Source organism: Lonchura striata, chromosome 5 (assembly GCF_050655825.1).
Source record: "Lonchura striata isolate lonStrDom1 chromosome 5, ASM5065582v1, whole genome shotgun sequence".
Classification (NCBI taxonomy): Eukaryota; Metazoa; Chordata; class Aves; order Passeriformes; family Estrildidae; genus Lonchura; species Lonchura striata.
The window spans coordinates 38,152,517-38,171,914 of record NC_140707.1 but is presented as its reverse complement, the minus strand read 5'-3'; the positions used below and the strand labels follow the sequence as shown (position 1 = coordinate 38,171,914).

Genomic DNA, 19,398 nt, shown 5'->3' with positions numbered 1-19,398 from the left:
ATCAGTTGTGACACTGCAGGTAGACAGATATTGCTGTCCAGAATATTATTTTTGTGTAAGGTACACATACCTAGACTGGGATATTAAAAAAACTAGTTCAAATTATGAATGTTATCTTCTTCAATCAATAATTTAACTCTATGGCCTTCTACACACTCTTCAGATAACCTATGCAGAGAAAGATTCTAGGTTGTTTTTAATAGAAAGACACTCATAAGAGAAGCAGCCCACTCTCATTCAGCAAACATATCTTCTTTTTCTCCCTGACATAATATCCAACATCTTAAAGATGTAAAATCCATCAGACCTCTGGTAAGAATTTTATCATCTTTCAAAACCTCCTCCTGAAAACCTGAAGAGATCTAAACATAACGAGTTCTTCTGCTAGTGCCATTATGCTTGCATAACTGCAAAGAACAAAAGAGCATCTGTCAAAACACTTCTCTGGTCTTTACATTATGAATCTGACTGCAAGCAGACGTGCCTTCAAACAGCCAATTTCTAGCTTCATCTCTCAGGGCCTTTTCCTAAATGCTCTATGTGCTTCTTGTTGACACTGTTAGTGATCCAAGTGCCATGTGCATTGCAGGCCTTCTGCAATATAACCACACAGTGGCTGGCAAAGTATGAGCAAATACACCATGCTACTATGTACTACCATTTCTTTATCAAATCTGCTGGTTCAACTGGAGTTAGAGCAAAAAGGATTGAAGAGAGCATCAACCCAACATCAAACTTTCTGCTGTCCAAGAGATGGAGCAGGCTATGGATATTCAGCTCATTGTTTATTAGTTTAGTTCTTTCACTCAAACAGCACATTCCACTAAAGAAGAGATGGGAAAAACAGTGACAGACAGACTAGGATAAAAAGGATGATAAGAACAAAACAGGCAACAAAATGCCCTTCCCTTTATCGTCTGAATGGATAGCAACTCAGATATCAAAAGTGTAGGTAAAAGTAGCTCATGTAACGTATATTTCTTCAGCCTTTGGCAACAAAACTTCCAAGGAAACGTGTGCCTCCTAAGAAGCACTCAATGAAAAATTAGGCAAACCATAACTCTAAGAAAACATTAAAAAACAATCCCTTCAAAAATCTTCACTCAACTCCAAAATTTAATCCCATCACTTGTCTCCCAATAGACTAGTTAATTTTGAACTCTGTCATTCTGCCATATGGAAAATATACTGTTCAGTTTAGACTGATGGGATATCAAAAGTTTAGGAGTAGTGAACTACCAAATCAGTCAGCACTTTCTTCTCCTTTAAGTCGTACAGGAGGTCTATGGGCAGACAGGTCATTTGGGCAGACAGGTCATTCTACAGCTCTTAGGTCATTCTTAGAAACAGGATGCTGCATGAGACAGGCCTTTGTCATGCCTGGTATAGGTCCTTCAGGTAAGTGAAGCTTCCTTTGACTTTTAATATTTGAGAAATATTGGACATGTAATTTTTAGATAGAGAATTTTAGAAACACTTCAACTGCTGAAACTGAAAAACTGGCAGGTAAGCCTAAGTCTTTAAACAAAAAAGAAAGAGAATATTAAATTGGTAAAAAGACAACAAGTAAGCTGCTTATACTTGCCTCTCAAAACTCCTGATCACATTGAGACCAAAGCTAAAAACATTCATATTTTCAGCCATATTTTCATTTTTATGGGCTAAAATAATGTTTGGTGTTATTGAAATAAAACTTTCCCTTAGTGGTTTTACTACACTACATCTCTGTTCTCCCACATCTATGAACTAGAGTAGCTGAACTTATATGCCTCCACACCAGAGTTGCCCTTGTTGCACACTTCAAGATACTATCCTATCCTGCATAACTTCCTTTCAGCCCTATTTTGTAGTCTAACACATGTTATATTGGTTAGGGTCTATACCTTACCTTTACATTCTGAAGAGAAGCCAGCTCAACAGCTTTTTGGGCCAAAGTCAGCAAATTGGCTTCTTGAGAAACACGTCGCCTCCGTCGGGTACTCTGGATTACACCACCTCTGACACTCTGAAGATCATTAGTTCTCTGAGTGTTTTCTTCAGGTGCTGCTGCCTGCTTCTCCTCATCTCTACCATTGTGGGCTGCAGCTTGCCTGTCTGTTTCCATCTGGCACTGCTCACTATTCACCAGGACATCCTTCTGCCCCAGATCCAATCTTTTGGGGTGCAAATAGCTACTTTTACTGTGGGCCAATGACTCAGGTGTTTGCTGTAATGGGACCTCTTGCTGATGTGTTTGCCAGTGATGCAGAAATAAATTGCTAGGTGGCTGTTCTGCCTGCTTAGAAGTCAACACTTCTCCTGCAGATGTCAGCAGGCCACCTTCTTTGGAGAGTCTCCGTGACCTTCTTGGAAAGGGAATCTGCGTCTGAGGTAGAACAGCCTGTTGGTTCTGCTCTGTTAATGCCTTGAATAGCTCCTGGTTCCTCTCTGCTTGCTGAAACTGGTGTGGCATCATGTGATGCTGAGGTGCTGCAGCTGCCACATGAGGCTGTGCTATAGAAGTTGTTTGCTGCAGACCAAAGGCTTGTGTGGCAGTCTGTTGCTGATGCTGCTGCTGCTGCTGAGGATAGAAATTTTCGAAGAGCTGTAGCTGGGGAAGAGCTTGCTGTTTTTGTTGTGCAGTAAATGCTGGACTGGAAGAAGTTGGGGCTTCTTGAAATACATGTAATAGCTCAGGAAGACCTTGCTTTTGGCCTTGGTGACCAAATGCAAGTTGGAAAGGCTGCAATGGCAGAGTTTGATTCTGCTGCTGCTGTTTCTGCATTTGATGAAAAGAATTCATTTGAGCTTGTTGTCTAACCAGGGCTTGCTGTTCCAGCTGAGCCTTCTGAGACATCATCTGCTGGACAGCATCTCCATATAAATCCAGCTGTGACACAAATACTCCTTTCTCTTGATTTCTTTTAATGGCTTCTGGGTGGCCATAGAAACCTGGGGCACCAGCATTGGAGTGGGGTCCTTTTGGGTTGCCCCCAAAAACCATACTGTGATTCCACATTGAAGGTGGAGACTGCCAGTGGCTGTCACCCCTCTCTGGCAACCGGTTTCCCATTAGTGAATTCTGCCATTTGACAGCTGTTACTGACTGGGGCATCATCACTGATTCTCCCCTATCTTGATTGTAAACAGAGTTCATCAAAGCAACGTTGTTGGGTGCACTTGTTAATCCTCCTGGATGAGAAATCTCCATAGTTTGGGAGACTGGTATATTCCCTCCATGACCATAGTACTGCCCTTCCTTAAGCTGCTGCTGTGGTTCTTTTGATGGCACAGCTATGTCCTGCTCATTAAAATAGGCAACTCGTTTCCCAGTCCGTTTACTTGAAGACTTTTGCTGAGCCTGAAGATTCATGGTTCAGTCTATTCTCCCAGCCACACACACAGTATTTATAATCCACCCATCCCTGAGGTTGGGGGAGGAAAGGCACAGCAGTCTTTCTTTCCCATTCAGCTTCAGTAATAAATGGTAGGATAGAAGTCCAGATGAAAGTGCATTCACTTCCTTTTTCTTTGTGTGCTTTTCCCACTTCTTTTCACTCTTATACTTTGTGGTTCAGAGGTCACTACGGACCACTTAGTTACAGGTCCTGAAATAGAGAAGCAATTGCAATGAATCATCAACAGACATAACTGGCCTATGAATGCTCATGTGATAAGCAAAAATGTGTATGTCTGTCCCATCTCCCATGGAAATGAAGACCAGGATAATAGATGGAAGAAACAACAGATGTGACCTGCTAGAAGAATGCAAAACAAAACAACTTAGTTTTACAAAATAGATACCACACTGTACTTGCATGATGCAACTCCCTATTGCACACAAGAATTCTGACTAATCACTTAAGTTCATCCTGAAAGTTTTACTCTTACTCTTTACTACCTCTGATCTGGCCAATGACTTCCACATCTTCCTGTAGCCAGAATAATCTGGTTTTAATCGCAACTCAAAACCACAAAACAAAAAACCATCATGGCTTGCTTCCCAAAGACCTTTAAAAGACACGTGTGTACATGAAGACTGCAGCCAAACTTGCAGCAAGATGCTCAATTCAGAATTCTGAAAGAAAAGGGTCAGGCAACAGTCCATCAGTCACACATATACCATCAATGATTACAGATGATTTCTGGTCAAGAACTGCCTGCTGAGCGTCCAAGCCCTAGGGCCAGGGCCTGCTCAACCTGTTGCTCCCTCAGAAGTTTTCTTCAACAGCTGAAAGAAACTGCTCCTGCTCAGGTAACACTCACTGAAAGGCAGTTCAGGCAGCTCTGTTGTAACAGCTGTTCACAGGCATCAGCAAATATCTGTTAGTGTAAAGCTAAAAACATAACAGGAGAAAGCCTTTCCAGAACAGGCACTCTACTACAATTCTACCCTCCTATTCTCTTCTTCCATGAAGAAAAGCTATCCACAAACTCTAAGAGGCTAGTTTGCAGGATTAAGGTCTAATGTGTGTACACATATACTAGTATTTCTACTTGGACACCTAAAACCTTTTTACATGTTTAGTTTTAAATTCAATTATATTATCAGATTACCACTACTAACATTCTAGTGTAAGTCTCTATTCCTACCCTTTTCAGTGTGCATTCTGTTCCACTTTAAATCCCACTGCCAATATATTCCAGGAAACTTACAGCAAATTGTTAAAACCCTATTCTTATTACATCCCTTCTGTTATATAATCAAGTTTGTCTTGAGTGGAGCAGGTAAGACTAACACACACATCCCCTCCAATGAAGCCTGCAATCTACTTATCCCGCTTTCCAAACTGAAAAATAATAAACCAAAATTATATAGCACACTGAAGTCCTGTAACCTGAGCTTCCTCAGATGGATATGGGTACAGTGCAGGTTTTAATACTGAGGTGGGGTTGGGAGCATGACAAGAAGGAAAGGACAAAAAGTTTTAATTAACTTACGCAGCTTCCACCTCAGAGGCCAAGCTTGGCTTCAGTGCGACTGGAACCACGGGACTGTGTTTCAGAGTGAAGTGACTCACTTCCTCAGGCTGTTACATAGCTGTTCCCCCACACTGCCTCCCCTTTGCCTTTGGCTACAAACCATGGACCTCTGCCACCCCGCAGCACGGAGCCAGGGCATTCCTCCCTCCTCTAAGCACAACGTCTCAGCTCATTTCCCAAGACTATCACAACAGGACGAAAATAGGAGAAATTATGGACACGTGAGATGGAAAATTCTCTCTAAACAGCAATTAGTACACAAACAAAAATTTCATAAGGTAAGTTTTTCCTACTTCAAAATTTCACTAGGAGAGGAAAAAACATCTTACAGCAGGAAACTGAATCCCTGGTAGCAAAAATGTAGAGGTGGATAAGCTGCCATATGCCTCTCAGAAGCCTTAATGCTATCCATCCTCTCTCCTTGCTTTTTGCAGTACTGCAAATGTATCAGAGATAACAGCTAAACTTCAACACCTGAGGTAATACTACTAAGAGTGATTTCTGACAGTCTTACTCTGTGAGATCATCACAAGCTATTTTTCTCTCCAAACTCAGCAAAATTTTCTTTCTCTTGATGCTTTTGTAATGATCAGTCACAGCATTCTGATAAAAAGAATGGAAGGTTTTCTGTATATTAAAAGTTAGAAGACATTACCATTGGATCAAGTTTTAACCTGACAGCTTTCTGAAATTCTGCTGTAGACTTTTTACACTGTGAAGAAAAATACAACAATAATTGTCAAAAAGATGTCATTCAACTTTCGACATGAAGGGCCTTTGTTTTCAACCAAAGAAAGAAAGTAAGAAAGAGCCCAGCTGATGCTGTTCTTAATAGTTGTGGCTGGGATTTGCAGTCACCACACAGAAAAGTACCCAGAAGACCTTTAGCAAGAGGACTCTCACATTAGTAAAAAAGCATTGCATTAGCACAACTTTCCAAACCTGCACTTGTGTGGACTTTGATTCTGCTTTTTCTATTACTGGGTAAGAAGATACCAATATCACAAGGTTTAACTCAGACCAGTTTAGAACTGCAGCAATCTGGGAAAGAGTTCTAACAAAACTATTAAGATGCAAAGTATAAAAAGTAGTAAGTTCAGAGATAACGTAAATGAGGAAAAGGAATATGTACAATTGAAGTTATTCAGCACAAAACCCAGGATAGTGAAAAGGACATGACCAGGGAGAAAAGATATTTAAGGTACTTTGAAAAAACACGCATACTGAACATCCCAGGTCTCCCAGTTACATGCAAAAATAACTACATCCTAAGAGATCACCAAGATAAAGGAAGATTTGGTGCATCTGGTATTTAATGGTAAAAGAAAGTACCACAAAATTCACATTTTAGAAGTTCTTTCCATATAGAAAATCTACAGAAAAGTATCTTCTTTGCCATTCTAATAATAACAGTTCAGAGTTTAAGCTGCAGTGATAAATGTTCAAGTTGCAGCATGACTATGCTTCAGGAAAGATCATGCTTGGCAGCTTCACTGCATGAGCACTGTTGGCTGACTAAACAGGCTTCCCTCCTGAGGTTGGGGGAATGAGCTCACACAATCATCATCCAAGCCAATTACCAGCTTTGGGGTTTTTCTGCTTTGCTTTGTTTTGTTTTACTTGAATTTCAGCACAAGAATCAGCCTGTAGTAGCACAGGAAAATGGCAACACGCTTCCAGGCTTAAGTGCTTTGGAGCAGTACACCCTGGACCATTCCTTACCTTTGAATAAAGCACAGAACCAGTTCCAATACTGTAATTCCCAGAAGATACTGTGTCTTGCCTCCAAATATACAGAGGTGTTATGACACTTAGCATTGCTTTTACATTGCACAGATAAAAAGTAGAACCTAGGATCAGTATATTTTGTTTTAATAACTCTATGATTTGGCATGCAACATCATCAGTTATTTTCACTTCCAGGAGCTTCTGACATTCAAGAACTTCTCCTGAACTTTCTCCAGATAAATACTAATTGTATATCACCTCCTTTAATACTGTAAATATTTTCATATTTCTAAGGGATTTTTGATATTGTAAGGCTGTCACTTCCACACCTAAAAAGAATGACAAATTATATATACATATCCAGTGAGCACATATGCAGTATTTTCCAGAAGGAAAAATACCTAAGGAAAGTAATTCATGGCACCTTACTGAGGAAAGTTAGGCTTAGCATTTTTAGCTAAAACCTTCTCTAGTGTATCTGCACTAATGCATTAAACAAAATCATGAACACATATAAAACACCATATGAGTTAATTTAGGCAAAGAATGCTGAAGAACTTCCTGAAGTATACAAAAGGACTACAGAGCAGTCTCTTCCTGCATCCAGGATTCTGTTCTGAAATGATGAAGTCCTTTCAAAATAGATATTGGAAGCGTGCAGGGCATAGACACTCAGAGCTGCTCACTAGGCCATTACCAGCCAGACCACCCATCATCAGATTTTACCCAATTCAAAGCAGAATTATTGAGACATCCCAACACAGTGCAATTATCTTGTCAGAGTTTATTATTAGCCTGGAAAGCCTGAAATAAAACCTTAACTAAAGTTAAAGATTATTTTATTTAGGGAACAAATAAAAAACACTCAATGGTAACCATTTAATGTAAAGTATCTCTATCTCTCTTCAAAATTTGTTCCCTGTATAACTGGCAACTGTTGCCTGTAAAACTGGTAAATAACCACCATTATTCCATTTCTATAAATATTCTCTTAACTAAGCATATGTATATTTGTACAGTTTCACATATCAAGTTCATGACCTCACACACTGTAGTAATCTTGAACCTTACTCTTCAGCTCACTTTTTGAGGACTGTGCTGTCCTGTGCATTGTTTAGTTCATTTGCTACATCAGCTATATCTGGCATAGTAACAAAGTTGAAATTGTGCACACTCCTCATTCTCCTTTGAGATCATTTGCAAACATTTCTCTCTGACAGAACTCTGATTTCTCCTCAAACTTCAGCAAAATTAAGGATGCTGAGAATACTAACAAGTTGTAGTTGCAGTTGTAGACCATCTTTTATTCCACCATCTTAGCTTTTAAATTCCTCTCTTTTAGGGTTTTATTCATGTAAAATAAAATGTTCCTCTGTGTTAGCTAATGTACATGCTCAGCTTTAACTGCAACAATGATGTCACTGTTCTTTACAGGAAATCTGTCAGATTACTGTGATGACAATAATTTCTCACTAAGTCCTCCTGCTGCCAGCAACTGAAATTATGGTTCTCCCTAGTAAGCAGCTCAATCACTTTCAACCAGGATGATGGACAGATTCCAAGAATAATCTTACATTTAAGACAAATGCAGCAAATTACCCATGTCCTTCTGAGATAGAGCAATAAAACATTCTTTCTCCAATTTACTCATTATTATGGCAACATTTCACATTTATGAAACACGTGAAGAATTATAATATGTATTTTAATAATAAGGAAGAGAAACAGAGGAAACAACTCACTTATATGATGCAATAAGCAAGGTCAAAAATTAAGCAATATAATATAATAGCTACCAGCTCCCCTTCAAATCTGAAAGAAAACATGGGTTTAATGAAATCTACCTGTGAAATATGTAAGTTGGGTGTGCTATTCATGTGCAGAAAGGCAAAAAAGTTTAAATTCCTTCAGTTCAATAGGAGGTCAGAAGAGGCTCAATAGGGTAGATTTTGTTTCTGGCTTTTACATTTTTGAAAATGACTGAAGAGTTACAGGTCATCACAAACTTGTTGCAGCTAGCAGAAATCTACCTCTGTGAAACCGCTAGCACCATTTGCAACAGTCTTGGATATGAACAGATAAAAGGCAGAAAACATGGGTCAGTTTTTGTGTTTGCAAAAGATTTCCAAAGTTTATTACATATAGCCTATGCTTACCCTGCTGTATATGGAAACAGCTTCAATCTCTCCTTCCAAAGCCTCTTGGCACACTCACTTTGTCACATTTTCTTCCAGACAGTTAGCTACATCAAAATTCCTGCGGATTGTTTCCAACCTCCTACTCACCACCTTCAGACACCTTGAACAGGAAGGATAACAGCACAGCATAGAAAATAAACCATGTTTGTGCAAGAAAGCCAAATACAAAGATGATGATTTTATGTTTCTGTCACTTTATCACAAATGGTATGGTATTTTCCAGACATCCAGAATGACTGTCACTATAGCAAAAGGTGTGTTTTCCAGGAGCGTGGCACTACAGAAGTGCAACAGCTGAAGCCCAAAGCAAACAAACAAAACCAAGCAACTGAGCCATCTGCAGTGTAAAAGAAGCCCACTACAAAAGAATGTAATTAGGTATCAATCTCCCCTAACACCTCCAAGTATGAAACTAATCCAGAGAATTTATCAGACCAAAGTCTTAGAATCAATAAAGCCCATGAAATGGGGAAGGCTTACTTGTTGTATAACACCATAACACTACACAGCAAAAAAAGGAATCCTACAGCAGTCCTGTAATAAAGACAAAATGATGAAAGGAAAGCTGCTTCACAGACAGACAACAAAAGGGAAAACACAGCATCCAGGAAGTTTGGCAACTTCCACTGATTCCTGAAGGTACCTGCCTGGGGCTAGCAAACACCTAAATAAGTAGTATGCATAGCAGACACTTACAGACCTACCCAAATTTTCATGTGATTGGCCCTTTTCTACTGCCACGAAAGACTGAACTGACTGACTGTAGGGGCGCCTCTGCCCTGAGGACACACTTACAATTACTTTGCTGCCACTTTCCCATTTTCAGAGGATGGGAATTAATAAAGCTTTATTAAACCACTGTAATAACCAGAGACTCAAAAGTGAAACCCATCAGCTCTGTGAGGTGAAACGTGTGAGAAAGTGGTCATGCTGTGACAGACTATGTGCCAGCAAAATAAGGCCGCTTGTATTGGACCATCAGATACCACAGACTACTGCTCCAATCTAAACCATTCCTGACATTCAGCACCACCAGAAGTTAATTACCCACAGCAAGCAAAATAACACAAAATGTAGAACTACCATATTTTAAATGGAAATACATGAACTACACTTCACAAAGTAATCAATCCAAGGAGAAATACAAATCCTACTTCAAGAAAAGATTTTTGTTTATGGTAAAGGAGGTAATAAATGTGAAGCAGTGAAAATGCAACCCTTTAAACATTATTTAATTAGGTACATTTCTGTTCCAACGGTCTTCAAATTCACCAAAGTATGCACTCCGATTCTATTTGGACCTACTTTTTACATTCATGGATGTGATTTTATTTATCCACATCACCACAATATTTCCATACTCAATCTAAAGGCACAGATCCATCCTAGTATGGAGGATGTTACAGAGAAGGATTTTGGTGTTTTGAATTAGAAGGTCTGAAGCGCCTCAGCTACAACTCAAAGGGAAGTTTTCAGGTAACAGTTCTATGAGGGTAAAGTCATATACTCTTGATGAACACTTAAAAAATAACGTGTTTTTTGGGGTTGTCTTCCTTAATTCAAGCTGTAAACCTGGTTACAAGTATTGGAGGTTTCCTTTTCAAAACACACCCAGGATTTTCCACATAATTTTGTTCTAATAGATGAGGAAGAGACAAAGAGTTGCTACAAAGAAAATGCCCATCAAGTGCTGATTAGTCTTAGCCTTATAACAAGCCAGACAAAACCTGGCTTACACAAACAGCTCCACCAGAAGAAAATCAGCATGTATGAGGTAGAAAAACTACTAAAAAGACACACTAAAACTTTAAAACTTAGCAGATAATTAAACATACAACAAAAAGGGAAAAAAAGCCACAACCAGATTTTTTTAAAAGGAACTGACCAAGTTGTTTCTACCAGCTATTGAAAGGATATGTAAGATCTACACTTATTTTCAACCAAAACTTTGAGTGCTGTTTCCAAAATAATCGAAATTTCATGCAAACCTCATCACAGGAAAACAAATTATTCATGATTTGCACCAGACTAGTCTTTTGTCTTGCACTACTAGAGAGGGATCTCCACAATCTGGACTCTTGTAAACACATACACAGGAAAGCCCATCTTTACGAATGGCTTTGCAACACAGACCAGGCTTATCCTTTAATAAAATACATACATGGTCCATTTCTTATATTGGTTAATGTTTATAAACTTACTGGAGTTAGGAATAATTGTTATTATAATCTGTCATCATGATAAACCCTGATCTGAAGCTTGGGCAGTCTTAGAGAGCAGAATGAGCACAGTAATTACAGAGTACAAAATGCTGCTTTCAGGCTTTGTAAAGTTACAGGAACATAATTCTTTCCCACTGGAAATGGGTTAACAGCTCTAATTGTAAGCCCTTAGACAGTTATTTTAAGCTTTTTTGTTTGGAGCTGTCTGGAAAGGCAGTTGCTAGCAACAGAGACTAACATGCAGGAATCACAGCAGGCTCCAAAGTCAGAATGGCAAAGAGCAGGCCAAAAGCTTTTCCCTGCCCTCGCATTCTCATACCTGACAGGACCACAACACATCCTTCACTCCAAATGCCCCTCCTGCCACAGACATACCAGCTGCAGAATTACATGGACACCCCAGAGACTGACCAAATCCCTCCGCACTTTAGCCCTGAGAAGAAAACACAACTGAATGCACTGAGCTGCAACAGGAAAGATTGCTACAGGTTCAGTTGTTCCCATCTCAACCCCTTCAGCACTTCAACACAAAACCAGGCTTGCACAGATGTCCACTGTACAGAACAAGAAAGTTTGAGTGTTTTACAGATTCCTTTGAGGCTTTGCAAGAGGCAATGGGCTACAAATAAGGGAAGAGAATGGTGAAAGTTCATACAGTGATACTTTCTATTCCCAGAGAAACATAAAGGTACTCAATACCTCAGCCTGAGCCCTTGGCAGAGACATTCTTAAGACCGTCAAGCAGGCATCATCACTCACCCAAAGTCTGGCTGGACAACAGCTGAGACTACATGTACAGGCAGAACCCCTGGGATCTGGGATCAGCTTCCAACTCTGATACAGACATGCACCTTAAGCAAGCCACTTCAAATTGTTTCATAAAAGAATAATACTTGAAATGAAAAATGTTTATATTAATGGAGTATTTTGAAGTCATAAAAGTTGTATTATCTTTAACAATAGCCACTAACTGCCTAAATGGACAGTCTTCCACAAAGAGCTCAGAAGTCTAATTTCAGACATGATCCAATCAGGGTGGTGATAAACAAAGAAGAGGGAGTAAAACAAAAAGTGAAGGAAAAAAGTTGCACAATAACATAGTTAGGCTTTTGTCACATGCCTGCCTCTATCTCACTTGACCCAGAAATATCTTGATCAGCAGTTATCTAAGCTGAAGCGGTGCTGACCTTGGTTTGCACATCCACACACTTGCTGTAAACAGATGACAGTATTGACTGAGCACAGTCAGTCTTACAGCACTGACAGGGCTTCAGTTCAAATGTCTAAAATTATGTCTTTTAAGAATTCCTGCAATCACTGTTGACTATAAAAGGGTCTCTTTACTGTGCTGGTCTGTTATAAGGTACAGTAAGCTCTCGGCCATGACTGGGGCTGTCAGGCATTACAACAATGCAGCTAAGCAAATGCACACTAGTACTGGGAATAGGAACACTGAAAGATATGGGCAAGCAGGATCATCACACAGCAGAAAACAGTAAGGTTTTAAGACTCCAGGGGCTAAAAGAGCACTCTGATTTCTTAACCTTTAATTAAAAAATCAAAGCACTCTCTAGGTCTCTGGATTCAGAGCTCCCTGCCAGTTACCTTACAGATACCTGCCCAATCTCCTCCTTTTAGCCACAGGGATTTCAGTGGAGGAAGGAAAGAGCAGATGGCTGGCACCAATACTGGATCAAATACAAAGTGCCTCCATTTCTGTAGTGGCTTATTTGTATCCTTACTAGCATTATAAAGCACTTCCACTATGGGGCATGAGTGACATCAGCCTCATATGGACTCAGAGCAAAGTCAGGAATTTCCTAAAGATTCAGCCTAACAAATAACAGTATGAAGAAAAGTGTTCTCTATTAAGAACCCTTACAATGCTATTTTAAACTGTGCAAAAGACCCAGTTGTTAGTAAAACAAAGTTGAGTTCACTAACATTAAGTTCAATATTATGAGAAAAACTAAAGTTTACACATTAATCCACCTGTAGATGGAATTCTATGAGTTTTAAGCAGATTCGATGTATCCTGCACTTTCACAGTTTACTCTGCAAGTCCTGGAATATAAATATATTTTAACTGAAGTCATAACATTTTGATTCAATAATCCCACATTACACTTTGAACAGCTGTATTTGCTAAAGATACAGGCTATGTAATTGCTATTAACAGGAACAATAAGTCCTTGCAAATTGTGGGAAAAAAAAAAAAAAACAACAAAAAAAAAAACAACCAGGATATAAATAATTGGAAGAACAGAAACTTACTAGAAAAGCTAATAAGATCAGCTGCACTAAACATTGGCCATCTACGAAATAAAATCACTAAGCATGAAGGAAAATATAAATTCCCTTCCATTATATGGTTTTCACTTCAGAATGAAGGGCTAACAAACTAATAGTGTCTTCAGGTATATGGATTCCATTAACCTGATTGTCTCACACCAAAGAAACTCTGAGACTGATGCCCCTTTACAATCCATAATGCATCTAGTCATCTAGTTCTAGGCCAGTTTGGATTGTGCTTTGAGCAATCTGCTCTAGAGCAAAGCATGCTAGCCCTTGCCAGGGAGTGTGGAATGACATGATCTATAAGTTCCTTTCCAAAGTAAACCATTTTGATTTTGTGATAATGGATTCTAAAGGATTTTTTCACACCAGGCAAATAGCACTCTCTTATTTCAAGTAGGTTACTTCAAGTGGTCCAGCTTATGTCCCCCAGCATCTGATGACATTACTTTTTTTCAACACATCTCCAAACAATAAGAACGAACATCCAATCTCTCATCAGCAGGCTGACATTTGTTACACAGTTCTTCCCCATTTGGAAAAGATCTATGAATCCACCAAGGCAGAAAAATATTCTACCAGTTATTATACAACAGAAAAATTTCTCCTGGGGAAAGTAGTTGAAGTAACTTATCCATGAACAAACTTCATGTTATTGGAATACTTACCATTATGTAATACTTGGCAACCGTCAAAGCAATGTATCAACCAATTCATTCATCTTCACAGCATGTGTCACTTGCAACATTTTGTATTTCTAACAGGTACACACAGAGAGACAAAGCAGCCTGTTTTGCACTAAAAAGCAAAAAGGCAGCCAAGATGAGATTATTCTTCTGTATTTCCTTTATCTCAGTTTCGTTTACAGACTTCATTTGCAAGATGTCAGATAAAGCACCTTCATTTTGAACAGTTATACCAAATTCTATATATACCAGAAACTACTATAGAACGCTGATGCAGTATTCTATAATGCCTTTGCACTCTCCTCAAACTCTGCCTAGAACTGCAGCCTAAGGGGAAGGGCTCTTCCACTTGCATGTTGGTTGGGGTCTTAGACTTCCTTTTAAAGCAAATGACTAGGCAGGTGTACTGCTCTTTTTGTCCATGGCTTCATTCCCTGCACTATAGTACAGAAACGGAATTATAGCAATTTCTATTTTACATGGTTGCATGGCCTCAGAATCACAGTATAACAGCACTAAAGAATGCATAAAGTGTATACTCTTTATGCACTTACTCTGGCAATGTCACTTTAAGGAACTGAACTACTATCATTCCCTTTTTATTCAAGACAGCTAAATCTGGGAGAGGGAAATCTTAAAATTACTTGTCCCAAGAGTACTAGGACAGACAAGATAATCTAACCGAGTCTCAGGTTAGTGCCTATCCTTTCAAACATATTTAGTCTCTTATTCAGTTTGAAATCCCATCCTAAGGTTGGCTAAAGTACACATGAAACCTCTCCAAAACATTTGTTCCTATTTCAGCCCGCCCACGAGACCGTATGCCATGCACATTAATAAACTCAAGATAAGCATACAGCAGTCAATGCAGGTTTATTGTGCATCTAAAAATATCATGCTAGCTTTTACTAGAGTTGTCATCTGTAAGACTTATGTGCACATACGCTAGCCTTGGCTGCGGTGGTGTCCAGGGGACACAGAGAAATCCAGGATACTAGGCAGACCTATTCAGGTGCAATCACAACATTGTTACTAATTTTGCCTAGGAACTGGATAACAACACTGAAGAATCTCACCCAATTCCTTCCCTGCATGCAATTACAAAATCATATGAACAAAGAAGGGAAGGTATTTGTTTATACCTATTAGTTGATTAACATTGATACAAGCTTTCATCTGTTTGCATCAGTTATGAGCACCATAAGCATAAAAGCACAATTTGGAATGAGAGAATTAAAAAAGGGGGCTCTAAAACCCAGTAAGAGTGCTTTTAGCAACTATCATGATATGTATATTCCTCCCATATTTGCAACCACATTCCCAACCACCACCCCAAGGGAAAAGAATTTTTGTTCTTTTCCCACAACTGCAACAGCTGAGATGCCACAAATAAGAAACAGCTTTCAGGCCAACAAGGAACGGATGCATTTGAACTGCATGCAATGCTTTGAGAGGCTACCTAGAACAGAGGCTAGACAGTGTTAAATGAATAAGATAGGTATTTATTAAAAAGGCATCACACATGTTCAGAGCTGACTCGTGCAGGGACAAGCTTCCACATCTTCCACTCCTTGAACCCTCTGACTGAATGTTCTGTTTTAGCTGGACAAGTTAAGAACAACCTGTATTGATATTTAGCAGGAGGACAGCACACATCACAGCAGCTGGACTACAGGAACAAGGGTTCTTTCAGCAGACTGTGGAAAGAGCTCTGCCACTGCTCCCACTTCCCCTTCTGAGGGCCCCAGAAGTCAGGGAGCACCATGGTCTTTGGCTACATGTTTTGACCTGCAGCAGCAAATGTCAGATTTCTGTCATTGAAGGGGTGAGAAGGGGAAGGAATGGTCAGAACCATCACACATTTGGTTGTGAAATATAGCCAGGTTTCATAGGAAAAAAAAAAAAATTAGGGCCCAGAGTTTTTAAAATGCAGACAGTATGGATGAAACTGGCAGTGTCATTTTTCCCTTTACATAAAAAGATATGTACTTGTCACAGCTATTTACAGGGGGGAAAAACAAACAAGCAAAAAACAGCAACAGAACTAAGCCTTGAGAGCTATGCATGAAGAATGCTGTCACAGTATTACTTAAAAAGAAAGGACAAGTACTAATTTGCACATAACTGATGACAATCCCCTATTACAGTAGGTTAAATAATTATGTCAATGCTCTTCCTAAGTCTTGCACCACTTGTATTTGTGGCTTTGTTCTCTCTCTGTCTTACTGAAAATCTTGAACATTGCACAAAATTTTCCCTTGCAGACAACACCTGACAAATCAGAGTCACAAAAGTAGTGTCAGAGCCACAAAAATTAACGAAAAAGCAGAAGGAAATTCACACTCATTGCTGTCTGCACATTAGGCCATGAGGAAAAAAAGTTTAGATAAAACAATGGCATTTACACATATACAGTTCCTGCAGGTAGCAGACCAAGTTTCTATTACTGCAGACATTTCTAAACTCAGCGGCTCTGCTTAGGCAAGGTTTCCACACCCTTCAGCTGTCTTCAGCTCACTTTCTGCAAGACTTGTGACCCTGGTGTTGGCATAAAGCTTCACGGTAGCACCAGTGCAGAGACAGGGATTATTCCCCCAGCAGCATTTTCAGAGGCCCAGGGCTGAAGAATTCATGCTTTCAATTGAGCTCACTAATGATGATCAGTTTCCATTCCATTTCCATTTGTGTTGCAACACACAAGAAGCTAACAAGTGAGAAAAGAATGAAATGACAAAAAAAGCTAGCAGAAAGAAGAAAATCTCAAACCACAAGTGTATCGGTCCCTCCAGACGCCTTTCCTCTTGCTCCTACATTTCCAGTAGATTTTGTCAATTTTCTAGAATATGATGCCTTCCAGTTAAACATACTTAGTTCCACAAAAACATCATGGTAATTCAAAGGCTTCCAAAAGACGTGAACTACCCATTCAATTAAGCCACAATTAATAACTTCTTTGTGTGTCACCACTTTATTTTTTTTAAGGTAGCTTTTTGTAACTGGTAATTTCTTTTATGCAATTTTTTTACTTATACCTTACCTGGTAATAATAAGATAGATGTGGACATATAAAAAGCTACATCCAATAAAGATAAGTAGATTGCATGGTAAAGACTAATTAGCACTTTTTTCTTATATATGGAGAGAATGTTGTATGCCAATTTTCTCAATATCAGTGGGAAAACTGCTTATAATTTCAAATACTGCAAACTGTTAAAAATAATTTGAAAAAATTCATACAGTAAGCTCCCCTTAGCATTCAGTAGACATTGGACTTTTAAGTTCAAGTTTTTAAAAGCAGCAGCTGGAAAAACCCCACCTGTCAGTTCCTCAGCTCCCAGTATCATTTCACCAGCTCTCTAGTCAACTTCTAAAATAAGTATATCTGCAGCTCCAACGTTAAAAAGGGAAATTGCCTTCCACATTCTGACTTTTTTAGCTTTTTATGCCTTAAGTAGGTAAAATGACACTTCTGGTGGTCTTTGAAAAAATGGTTTCAAATAAAGACCGTAGCAATACATATACTTTGCTTGCCTAGCTGCATCAGTAAAAATTTCCTCAGCTGAACATGGACACATTTTTTCCTGTTCCTTGTGGAGAACTAATTCTTCAGCAACAAAATCCAAGCCCTGTGTGTTTCTTGCTAATAACCTGTGTATTTACAACAGTACTACTGAGTGACTTAGCTGTTAAACTAAACTAGCCTAGGAATATTTTCCACCATCATCTGGGAAGGAATGAAGGGAGATGTACACTTGTAAATGGTTAACACTCTCTTCCCTCTCCCTCCAAGTAAGTAGCACACACATATACACAAAAGGCAAGGAAAACAATTAACCTTCTAACTCCTGAATTTTGGCTTCAATTCCCTAAAGTAGTTTCATGCACAAAATCGACATGTGGAAAGAATAATCCACGGTGACCAACTTTGCTGAGGCTTGTGGAAAACTGGCCTGTGCAGCACAGCAAGCTCTTGCCAGAGATCTGCAGCCGCACAGACCTCAGCAAACGTGCACCACTAAAGCAGCACCATGTCCTTCCCAGGCATTCTGGAAAACCTCCATGTTTAAAAGCAATCACTGACCACCTCTTCCATCCCACATTAAAATTTAAACTCCCCCCACTTCCCCCCCCACCAAGAAAAAAAATACAGGCATACAATTACAAATGAATTACAAATGTATGCACTAACTTAAAGTCATGTTTTACTATTTAAGGCATGCAACTTCATCACATGGCCCCAAGGCCTCCTCTGGATTACTGGCACCATGTCTGTCAGGAGATGCCATCAATTTATTTTAAGACAGACAGGTTGGTGTTTAAATCTACCAATTGCTTTCATTTTGAAGCTGCTGTTTTGAAGCTAATTCCTACCAGTAACAATTCCCTCTTCATTAAATATCTTAAAATTTGAAAATTAAGGGATGGACAGTACTTTATTAAAGTATTTATTAAAGAACTCCCTCACTCATTAATAACCCCTCCGCCCCCCAAATCTGGGATTAACTTTTACCAGATCCACTATTTTACAATTGTAATTCCTTCCTGAAGCAGCAACTTTCATAGGTGATTTCAGCTTTGCTTTATTATTATAAAATATTTTAGGATGTGCATCTGTAATTACTAAGTATGTTCCAATTTTGAAATTTGTTTTTGTATCTCATTTTTCTGCATTTTGGAGGTAGCAAAACACCGGGTTTCCCCCTGACAGGAATGTTATACTCCCCTGCTCTTTCCAAGCATACTGAATACCTCAGCTGTGTGTTACCCAGGCCCACTCACACTGCTGTAAAAGAACTGCTCCCAGACACTTCTGTAGGTATCTGGGCACCGATACATTTTAATGTACATTGCTGTTTTAGCTCATAGCTGCTGTGTCCCTAGCTCATCTAGTTTTCCAACTCCCTGAGATTCTTATCTCATTCCCACTAGGCAGGAGTAGCATTCTCCAATCGCTGCTAGAAGAAGCTGGTATAAGCAGAAATTTCCATTTATAGATTGCTATTAAAAGGTTTCCTCTCTTGCTCAGGCAAACACTGGGCTCAGAATTATTACAATCCATCTGTGCATATATCTGTTAGAAAAGTTATTTCCTCTTATAGAGGCTTATATTTATTTAGCTGCTCCAGTACAGCTGTTCCAAAGCCACTTGGAAACTAAAAGCATGCTTTTCTGATGTTGCATTTCCCAATGAAATGCCTCAGCTGCTGAGCAGGAGCCCGAGTGATAGCCTGAAGAAACATTATCTCTCAAAGGGTTTGTGTCCCCTTCCCCCCGCAGCAGAGCTGCAAGTCACAGGCTGCCCTCCCG

General features: G+C 39.3%; 1 protein-coding gene across 2 annotated transcripts in view; it reads right to left on the bottom strand.

The window, feature by feature from the left end:
- The window catches only part of MIDEAS (mitotic deacetylase associated SANT domain protein), a 53,286-nt gene that overhangs the window by 20,869 nt on the left and 13,019 nt on the right, over positions 1 to 19,398 (bottom strand). For both annotated transcript variants that reach the window (XM_077784142.2, XM_021533540.4), the window contains exon 2: positions 1,889 to 3,587. In XM_077784142.2, coding sequence (XP_077640268.2) covers positions 1,889 to 3,352 — 1,464 coding nt within the window. In that variant the 5' untranslated portion in view covers positions 3,353 to 3,587. The remainder of the gene's footprint in view (positions 1 to 1,888; positions 3,588 to 19,398) is intronic.